This window comes from Nanorana parkeri, unplaced genomic scaffold (assembly GCF_000935625.1).
Source record: "Nanorana parkeri isolate BGI_ZX_2015 unplaced genomic scaffold, ASM93562v1 scaffold884, whole genome shotgun sequence".
In the NCBI taxonomy this organism is placed as follows: domain Eukaryota; kingdom Metazoa; phylum Chordata; class Amphibia; order Anura; family Dicroglossidae; genus Nanorana; species Nanorana parkeri.
In genome coordinates this window covers 92,964-103,699 of record NW_017307152.1, presented here as the reverse complement: position 1 = coordinate 103,699, position 10,736 = coordinate 92,964, and the positions used below count along the sequence as shown (strand labels likewise).

General features: G+C 44.3%; 2 protein-coding genes across 2 annotated transcripts in view; one reads left to right on the top strand and one right to left on the bottom strand.

The window, feature by feature from the left end:
* CFAP77 (cilia and flagella associated protein 77) overlaps positions 1 to 1,576 on the bottom strand; it is a 161,543-nt gene extending 159,967 nt beyond the window's left edge. The window contains exon 1 of the mRNA XM_018565753.1: positions 1,480 to 1,576. Coding sequence (XP_018421255.1) covers positions 1,480 to 1,576 — 97 coding nt within the window. The remainder of the gene's footprint in view (positions 1 to 1,479) is intronic.
* A 592-nt stretch (positions 1,577 to 2,168) lies between these two features.
* TTF1 (transcription termination factor 1) overlaps positions 2,169 to 10,736 on the top strand; it is a 30,600-nt gene continuing 22,032 nt past the window's right edge. The window contains exons 1-2 of the mRNA XM_018565752.1: positions 2,169 to 2,343; positions 8,116 to 9,691. Of these exons, the coding sequence (XP_018421254.1) occupies positions 2,169 to 2,343; positions 8,116 to 9,691 (1,751 nt within the window). The remainder of the gene's footprint in view (positions 2,344 to 8,115; positions 9,692 to 10,736) is intronic.

Genomic DNA, 10,736 nt, shown 5'->3' with positions numbered 1-10,736 from the left:
GGGGGAGTGGAAAGGTCTTTTTTCCCCCATTTTTTGGGGTGGGGTTCCTCCTTAAAATTCCTACCAGACCTTAAGGGCCTGGTATGACTTTAAAGGGGAACTCCACACACTTTTTTTTTTACATGGGTTCCCTCCTAAAATTCCTACCAGACCTTATGAGTCTGGTAGGACTTCTGGGGGGAACCCCACGGTTTTGTTTTTCGTTTTTTTTAAAATGGGGTTCATCCTAATATTCCTACCAGACCTATAGGGTCATGTATTGTTTGGGAGGTGGAACCGCACCCTTTTTCTTTTTAAATGTAATTTTTTTCTTTAAAAATTTCATTTTTGCTGCAGCAGGTTCTATAAGTTGGACAGATGTGCCACTTTACAGGCAGTTTAAGGGGACCCCACCAGGCACGTTATTTAAAGCAATTGTTCTTTTTTATTGTTTCCCTTTAAGTGATGTTAAAATCACTGCTCCCCTAGAAAACGGTATTTATTAAAAAGTGTTTTTTTCATCGATTCATGTCCCCCAGGGTAGTACCCAAATCCACATACCCTTTTTAATGGCCATTAACTTGCAAATAAGACTTTAAAATGGGGTCAATTGCTTTTCAAAGTTCTACCCCCATAGACTTACATTGAGTTCGAATTCAAACTTTTTTCATGTTCGAAAGTTTGAATTCGATCCGAATAAGGGGGTGATTAGGTCGTCACTAATAGTAATGAGTATTTAAAGCTAACTTTTTTTTGTTAGTTTTGGATAGAGTTGGAAATGGATACTTCTGTCACGTTTTTTGTCATCTGTGACCCATTGAGGTAATTTTCCTTCATTTCTTGTCTTGTAGAGACTGGATGTGAAAGAAGGTTTATCTTAGACAGTTGTCACTGAAACAAATGTTCCCATTGGGAGATTTCTCCTTAAAAAATAAGTGCATTTTTAGACAAAGTGCGCTTATTCTTTCTGGCCCCCTCTCTTGACATAACAGATCCTACCTCCCATATGTACTGAGATTCAGTGCCTGGGACTGCCGTGTTTGTCTACATTTCATGATGAAGTCCCCTCTCTGTTGCATCAGGGCAGTGGAGCCCAATATAGGTCTACAAGGTTTGTCTCTCTGTGTCTCCCAGCCAGAACTCAATGGGGCTTTACTGTGAAAGCCAGCCAAGAGCGGGTTATAAACAAACACGGGAGGTCTCGGATGTCGGACCCCGGTCCATCCACTTGTGTCTACAGGACAAGAAATGTACTTCTGAAAGTGAGCCCTGAAAATGCACTTAGGTGCCAGAGACAATGCAAGTCATTGTATTTTCCCTCACTTGCAGTGACAACGGTCACTGGAACAAATAGTGAAGGCGAATCTCTTCAGTAGGTCATGTAAATCATGATGTCCAAACCTACAACATTTGTGTCTGTAGATACGCTTCATAGGATACCTTCACCTTTAATAAAGGCCCCCACGATGCTGAGTAGAGGAATCCTAATCCTATACTCACCTTTGTCTTTGTTCCAGTGACAAAATCTGGATGGCTCCTCTTCATACTGTACACGTATGCCGCAGATCTTTTCATTCCTATGGGTAGCCATGCTCATTGCGGCCTCCAGTGTTGGCTCTGAGTGCAGCTTACCCATAGGAATGACTAGCCACATGCCCTATGTGTGCAGTATGAAGAGGAGCTTGGCAAATCTATTGTGAAATGTATTGGAGGCCATGCACACCATTGTATTGTGATGCATTTTTCCCTGTGCTTTCCTTCCAAATCAATGAAACGCATCAAAATGTGCATCGTGCCATGTATTTTAATGTGCGTTACAATGCGCTTTACGCTGCACATTAACACGAGTCATAACACACCTCAAAGCACATTGACGCTAACGTGTGTCATGATTTGTGTGGTGACAAGGCAATGTATTTCCATGCAAAATAAATAAATACATGAATAAAGAGCGTTCATTTGGCATATATCCACACAGAACGACCGTTCATAAAAATTTGCAGGGCGAAGGACCCTGCGGAAAGTCAATAAATAGCCCCCCTATATGGTGTGTAAATATATAAAAATGTTTGCATACAAAAATCACTTTCGAAAGTGATTTCCCCTGGCAATCAGGGGAAGTTGGCAACTACCTATAAACTCAGTTACAGGTAGATATCATTGCTCCTAAAAGCGCTATGTTGTCAAGAATGGGAAACTGTTGGCAGTTTGCTCCTAGTTTTGTTGTCAATAAAGCTCGTACAAAAAAAAAACCAGCGGCACGGGAACGATGTGCGAAGTTTCATACATGCGGTGCTCACTTCCGGGAGAGGATTGACCACGTGGGATGCTGTGGATATGTGTCTGCTGTGTCGGTGAAGGAAGGTAATGGCGGGAATGGGAATTTGGAGGATGATAACGGGCCGGGCGGAAGTTCTGAAAGGTTTCGGTGGATGTGCTGGAGCGTTGCAGCTGCTGGTCATGTCCAGACATGTGCCCCACACCGAGCTGTCACTTATAGTTCCTCTGACCGCTGCGATATATAATTATATATATATATATATATATATAAGTCGGAAATGTCTAGTTGGCTGATGTTCTAGATTCTAATAAACGTGTCTACATGTGGTTGTCACTGCTGAACAGTCGTGCCGGTATCTGTGTTTAAGGGCTCATTCACACCAGGGCTGGACGTTAACAGTGCGTGGAAGGTTGCCTTTCATTTGATTGGCACCCCAAACGCACCTCCAGCCCCCAATGTGAACGACTTTTTTCAACTGTACCGCAACGCATGGTATTGTGGTGCCAAAAACGCAAATGGGCAGCTGATGGATCCATGTGTCGCTAAAATGCATAGTGCTGTGCTACCTAGGTGCATTGGGCTGCTAGTCCATGTTACCACAAGGCATTCAGGTGAACATGCCCTTAGCGTGCATATGTTTTATAATATAAATCCCGCCCCACTAGGATACACTTGTGACAGGTTCTTAAGGCCCTGTGCAGACCTACGCGATCCGGGTTCGATTGCCGCGCTGCCCCATTGATTTCAATGGGGGTGACATCCGCGCGGCAATCGCAGAAAAAAGGTACATGTACTGCGTGGCTGTTTTAGCCGCGATCGTGTTCGGAAGCACGGGCGGAATCGCGTCGCGTCTGGTGTGCCATTAGAAAATAAAGGCACCCACAGTCCGATCGGTGTAAACCTAGGTGACTTCTGACTGCACAGAATCGCGCAACATTGCCACGCGGTGAGGTGCCGCCTAGGTGTGCACCGGCTCTAAAGTGGACTTTTACTCATTTCGTTCAAATAACAAGAAACACACCTTTAGAAATGTTTAGTAATGACCGTCTACTACGGCTGCAACTAATTATGATTTTCATAATCGGTTAGTTGGCCAATTTTTTTAATTAAAGGAGAACTATGAGGTGAGTGATTTTCACTCATCCTCATAGTTCGAGCCGACCTGTGACAATTAAACTGTCACACGTCGGCTCAATAGATCGGGAAGTGAGCTAACACATACCGTCGCTCGCTCACTTCTCGACGATCATGTGCCTGCAGAGAGCCGTGACTGTCACTCATGGCTCCCTGCAGGGATTCCCCCCCTACCCTGTCCGATCCTCCAGCGCTGACTGGCGGAACGGATGGGGGAGGAGCTGGGACGGGTCCCGAAATTACTGTCGAGATCCACCCAGCTGCGTGAGTGACAGCTGGCTCTGCCTATCTAGAGGCAGAGCCAGCTGTACCCGCCCCCTCCCCCAGTCAGCACTGGAGGATCGGAGCAGGGAGGGGGGGAATCCCTGCAGGGAGCCGTGACTGACACTCAACGCTCTCTGCAGGGAGATGATCGAGAAGTGAGCGAGCGACGGTATGGATGAGTGATTTTCACTCACCTCATAGTTCTCCTTTTAAGGACCTGATGTCTCGGGGCAGAGGGTCTCGGGAGCAGAAGATATGCAGGGCGGTGGAGGTGCTGTAAACAGGTACTGCATGGTTCCCAAGAAGGCTGCTGCGAGGTCGCCAGCAAGTGTGGGACCTAAGACAGCCTCTTCAATCTGAAAATGTAAAGGGGTTCTAAACCCTCCTTTTTTTTTTTTGCCTATATCTACTGCTTTCCAGCAGTAGATATATGCAAAAAGTTTTTTTTGTTTTTTTTAAAAACTCTGCTTTAACAGCGGTTTTAACTTACCTTGTTTTCGCTGCGTGCTCCCGCTCGAGAAACCGAAACTGTTCGGGCGGCCGCAAAGCATCTTGGGGCGGGCGCATGCGCAGTTCGGATTCTTGGCCGGGAGACGAGCAGAGACGCAAGGTAAGTCTATGGACGCGTGCACCCGCATGCAGACACTGCTGGATCGGAAGTGCCAGCAAGCAGAGAGGAGTCGGCGCTGGATCGGAGACCCGCCGCACCACTGGAGGGACAGATAAAAACATCAGGAAAAGGAAGATCGGATTAAGAGGCATCATTTAAGGTAAGTGCTGACATTAACATTGGGGGGAGGGGAAAAAAATTATCCTTTAATGTCACTATAAAGCACCGATATCGGTTTTTGGTATCTGGGCATGAAAATTCCCAGTATCGGCAGCAATACTGGTATTGGTGCATCCCTAGAATCGGCCACGAGATGTTTAGTTTTGACTCATTTAGAGCGTGACTTGGATTTTATGTTGCTCATAATATCAGTAGCGTCCAAACTGTAGGTACAATTGCCTGTCTATAAATAAAATGTATTTTGTTTTTTAGGTTCATTCAGAGTCCCCATCCATTTTTTGTGAGCTCTTGGAGGAACATTTTTAAGACACGCTTTTCTAAAAATGTCTGACTCAGTGACTGTAGATCATCATGTTAAAAAGAAGAAGAAAAGGACAACAGGTAATATTTGCTATGTTTGTAATGTTAATGTGCAATAGACTAAGAAAAAAAGAAATGGACAGATGGTAATTTTCTGGGAGTAGATGGTGAAATCCAGAATGTAGAAAGTACTCTATGAACTTTCGTTGCAATATTTTTATTAAAGTTTTACAGTGGTACATTAATATAAAACGTTCTGACATTTCCACGGAAACAATCTCATGGAGGTGAGTAACAGATATACAAAGGTTGTTATACAAAAGTGTTTTCAAGTGTTACATTCCTGCTCCTCTTAGCACCTTTAACCTCTGTGTACTAGGCGGATCAAAGCAGAATGGGTGTCATCGCCTAATAGGGGACGTCGACAGAGGTATTATGGATTGTCAGAAAAGGGTGATCAACGCAGTAGGGAAGGGGAAGACATAATAGGGTAGAGTGGGGGGGAGGGTCAACGTCAGTATTATTGATCATTTTTGAATAAACGGGGAACTCCATGTCGGACCACCGACCAGTTCTTATACAGCAGGACCAATTCACCACCTTCCCATTATCCTTCCTGGCCCTATATCATTGTGCGTGTCTATATACCCCTAAAGCTGGTTGGATCCATATTAGGGTGTTGGTGGTGGATCCAAGGTTCCCAGATGAGTAGGAACTTGGCTTGTGAATCTTCCAGGATACTAGTCAGCCTTTCATTTAACATTATGTTATCTAACCTACGAGTGAACTCCATATATGTGATTTGTTGCCTTTTCCAGTTGCCCGCCAGGGTGAGCTTAGCTGCAAGGAAAATAAAATGTGATAGCGCCCGTTGCGAGTTATGCAGTTCCGGGATGGGCAAGTAGAAAAGAGCATGTTGAAGGTTTCTAGGGACATGCTTGTGGAACAAGGCAGTGAGTAGTCTACATATTCTGATCCAAAATCGGGTAGCAATGGGGCATCGCCACCAGATGTGAATCATATCGCCAGGTTCCCGGCAACCCCGGTAACAGTCTCCTGATGAATTAGGGTATATATACGGGCGAGTCTAGCTGGGACCATGTACCGTACTCTATGAACTTTCAGAAGATGACCTTTTATGTTCAACATATATCCAAACCTAAAATGTAATTTATTGTAGTGTACCAGACCTTAGATCAGGGGTAGCCAGACTCCGGCCCTCTAGCTGTGGTGAAACTACAAATCCCATGATGCATCTCTCTCCGGGAGTCATGTCTGTGGCTGCGAGAATCTTGCAATGCCTCATGGGATTTGTAGTTCCACCACTACAAATCCACTGCAAATGAGTAAACTCTGCCCAAGTCTCCACTGCCACTTGTTCAGGGTAGAGAAAGTCTTCCCTTACTCACTTGTTTCACGGTCCTGACAGATCACATGACTAGTGAAAGACTTCCACAGCTACCTCTCTGGAAAATAACAGCAGACATTAGTAGTGTAGGTGAGCTGTCCTTGTATGTGAATGTCCCAGTCTGACAGGTCTGGATGGGATGGCTGCGGCCCAATAATACTGCACACAGTTATTGCATTTGGCTTTGGCTCTGCAACGGCAGACTACACTGCAGATGGCTGTTCCTAGAGCATCCCACCCTACCTAGGTATGTCACTGGTTATATGCGGTATAACTTAGTGACACTAAACGCTGGAGTTAAACCTTAAAAATGCATTTGAGTACCTCAAATCATCTCTGAATTGTATCTGATTTTGTGTATCACACAACTGTAGAGCCTCAAATCATCTCTGAATTGGGGGGGGGGTTCCTTCATTTTCAGTTCAGAGCCCTGCCCTTTGGACTCTCTGCAGCTCCAAGAATTTTTACGAAGATTCTTGCAGAGGTAGTAACCCTCCCACATTCGAAAGATTTCCCTAATTCCTTATTTAGACGACATCCTCTTGTTCGCCCCTTCGGAGAAGGAAGTATTGCTGAACTTGGGATCGTCGGAAAGAATCTTTGGAGAAAAAGGTCACTTTGCCTACTGATTTACGTCAATCCATAACCTGGTGGTTAAATCCACTAACATTGTCAAAAGGCAGACTTTGGAATTAGCAGACCCCCATAAAAGTCACAACAGATGCAAGCTCATGGGGGTGGGGAGCTCATTCTCAAGGGTAGCAGGCTCAGGGGTCTTGGGCCCCGGAGCTAATGAATAATTTCTCCAACCTAAGAGAGTTGTTACACCCAGCTGGGTGGATGCCCTGTCACAAGATTGGGACTTCTCCCTAGGATATGCCTTTTCTCCTCTTTTTCTTCTCCCTCTAGTTATTCAGAGGTTAAGTCGGTCAGTTTACAAACTCAATTTGATTGCTCCATGGTGGCCCAGAAGAATGTGGTTTCCAAACTACAAAGATGAATTTAGCCTCCATGGATTCTGCCCCTCAGACCAGATCTTCTGTCTCAGGGCCCAGTTTGGCGTCACGACTAGTGATGGGCTCGGGCTGGAGCAGCTGTGCATGTCAACCAATCAGCTTCTCTCTTTTATTTTTAAATCTTAACTGAACAAACTAAACAGAGAATCTGATTGGTTACTATGGGCAACTGCTCCAGATTTTGTCTACTCCAGTTTTGATAAATTCCCCTTCTGGTGAGGAAAGATTTTATACGCTGGATTTCAGAAGATGTCTTCTAAGATACCGAGAGGTTACTAAGGATTTTAGAAAATCAAGTCAATTATTTGTTTTATTTGGTAGTTGCAGGAAGGGTAGCATGGCTTCTAAAGCTACCATTGCTAGATGGATTAGGCAAGCCATCTCTACAGTATACAGGAAGGAGGATATGAGTATCACAACTCCCTTAAAAGCTCATTCTACTAGGTCTCTGGCAACTTCCAGGGCAGAAAAGGCCAGCGCGTCAGTGAATCAGATCTGCAGGGCCGCTGTATGGTTGAATCAGGACACCCTTGTGAAGTCCTATCTCAATAAGATTTGGCCTTCGGCAGGAAAGTCCTGCAAGTAGTGGTCCCAAACTACGGTAGGCTTGTGTTTTATCTTGCTTATCCTCTCAGGTTGCTGTCCTGGAAGATGATTGGAGAAATCTCCAGTTAGTCTTACCGGTAACTGTGTTTTTAAGAATCTTCCAGGACAACAAGCCTACTTCCCACCCTTACTTGGATATATGTTGTCTTGTTTTTTCCCCTTGTGCACTGGTGAAGGTATTCTACTTTAATCTCAACTGAGAGACAGTCGGGGTGGGAGATTCTTAGAAACACCATTACCGGTAAGACTAACTGGAGATTTCATATTAAGATGAATTGTTAGCCTTGAGGTTCACAATGCTTGAGCTGTGCAATAAATGTCTCCCTAATCTTTGCAGGAGATATATCATTCTCGGATAATGGCTCTTATTCTGAACACAACGAATTAGAAGGGTCTGGGAAGAAGAAGAAGAAGAAAAACAAACATAGGACTATAGACGATGAGACATTAATGGAAGTTGGCTCCTCAGATAACCTCTCACCATCTTATAGCCACAACAGCTTTGTCAAATATGTAAAGCAAAAGGACACTTCAGAACAGGAGTCATCAAACTGGGACTGTAATTCCAACACTCAGGAGTCTCCTAAGAAGAGGAAGAAAAAGAAAGAAATAGAAGTGTCTGTAGAGGAGGCAGATAATACTGGCCAACCAAATTTTTATGATGGTCACTTTGATGAAGTGTCTGTCATAGAGGAAGCCCCCTTTAGTGAATCTATAAGAAAAAAGAAAAAGAGGCATAGACCCTCGGAGACTAGAAGCCTTGAGGAAGATGTTTTAGAAGACGTACAACCATCTCCACTGATCACGTTAAATGACCATATTGAATTGGAAGATTCTGTAAGAAGAAAGAAAAAAAAGCATAGACCCTCAGAGATCAGCAGTCTAGAAGAAGATGTTTTAGAAGATGTACAACCATCTCCACTGACCACGTTAAATGATAATACTGAATTGGAAGATTCTGTAAGAAGAAAGAAAAAAAAGCATAGACCCTCAGAGATCAGCAGTCTAGAAGAAGATGCTTTAGAGGATGTACAACCATCTCCACTGACCACGTTAAATGACAATATTGAATTGGAAGCTTCTGTAAAAAGAAAGAAAAAAAAGCATAGACCCTCAGAGATCAGCAGTCTAGAAGAAGATGCTTTAGAGGATGTACAACCATCTCCACTGACCACGTTAAATGATAATACTGAATTGGAAGATTCTGTAAGAAGAAAGAAAAAAAAGCATAGACCCTCAGAGATCAGCAGTCTAGAAGAAGATGCTTTAGAGGATGTACAACCATCTCCACTGACCACGTTAAATGACGATACTGAATTGGAAGATTCTTTAAGAAGAAAGAAAAAAAAGCATAGACCCTCAGAGATCAGCAGTCTAGAAGAAGATGTTTTAGAGGATGTACAACCATCTCCACTGAGCACGTTAAATTACCATATTGAATTGGAAGATTCTGTAAGAAGAAAGAGAAAGAAGCATAGACTCTCAGATATCAGCATTTTGGAGAAAGTTGCTTTAGAGGAAATAAGTTCATCTTTACTGACCGCATTTAAGGACAATATTGACTTGGAAAATTCTGTAAGAGGAATGAAAAAAAGACGTACCAACATTTTGAAAGAAGATAATATGGGTCCTAAACAAAGTAACAAAGACCATGCCATAGCTGAGGAAAAGGAAGAAATTGAAACAAACTTTGATGCATCTGAGAGGGAGGCTTTTAAGAACATCACAGAAGCAACAAATGGCAAGACCGATGATATTGTGGGAACTCCAGCAAAGAATAATAAATCTGCATTGGGTATGAAATCGGGAAGAGACCGGAAACAAGATGTGACTGCAGAGTTGGAGGAACCGGACCAAGATGAGATGGAAAATACCCTTGACCAGGAAACCAGTGACCTGCAGGAAGTTAATCGGTAAGATATTTATGCTGTACTTCTTAAAGTGAACCTGTGTTTTTCTCATGTAGGACAAGCTAACCATTTACAGCTTTTTAAGCTCTTTTTTTCCCCCAGCAAAACATATTTCCTTTATTCCCCCCAACCTTCCACTCGGACATGGGGAGCCAGAAAACACTGTGCAAGCTTCAACAGTAGCTCTGTCGGGAGAAACAGGAGCGAGTCACACGCTGCTCCCTAACCTGGTGTTTTGGGTATTTTCTTAACTCACAGGAGCTGTGCAGAGCATGGTAAAGGTATTAAAGGAGAACTATGGGGTCAAGGCTTTTCCACATAGTTCTCCTAAGGGTAACGGGAGGAGACAAACTAGCGTCCTCCCGTCACCCACAGCTCAGTATACCGCTAGCTACAGCTCGCGCTATACTGAGACACCACAGCCGGAACGGATCCCAACAATTATGTCTGGATCCACTCAGCTGCGTGAGTGACAGCTGGCTCTGCCTATCTAGAGGCAGAGCCAGCTGTACCCGCCCCCTCCCCCGTCCGTTCCGCCAGTCAGCGCTGGAGGATTGGACAGGGGAGGGGGGGAATCCAGTCCCTCCCCTGTCACGGCTCCCTGCCGCCACAGGATCGAGAAGTGAGCGAGCACCAGTATGTGTTAGCTCACTTCCCGATCTACTGAGCCGACCTGTGACAGTTTTATTGTCACAGGTCGGCTCAGATTATGAGGCTGAGTGAAAATCACTCATCTCATAATTCTTCTTTTAAAGTGAGATTCAAGGGGGGAAAAAATAGTTTTTGCAATCAGTTGTCTCAAATGCTTGGTGTCCTATGCCTGCAGTGTTGCTGCTTACTGTAGAAATAACAGCTTAATTCATGCCAGCACTGTGACTGAGAGTTTCTGCTCTAGTACAAAGCAAGATCATTTACACCCCCTGTCCCCTTCCTTGTCCATTCACAAACAATTTCAATTTTGTTCAATGCATGTAAAGGGAGATGGTGTTGTTTATCTGCCCCCCCCCCCCCCTTTTTAGGGGGGGGGAAGGGGGGGGGTAAAACACCC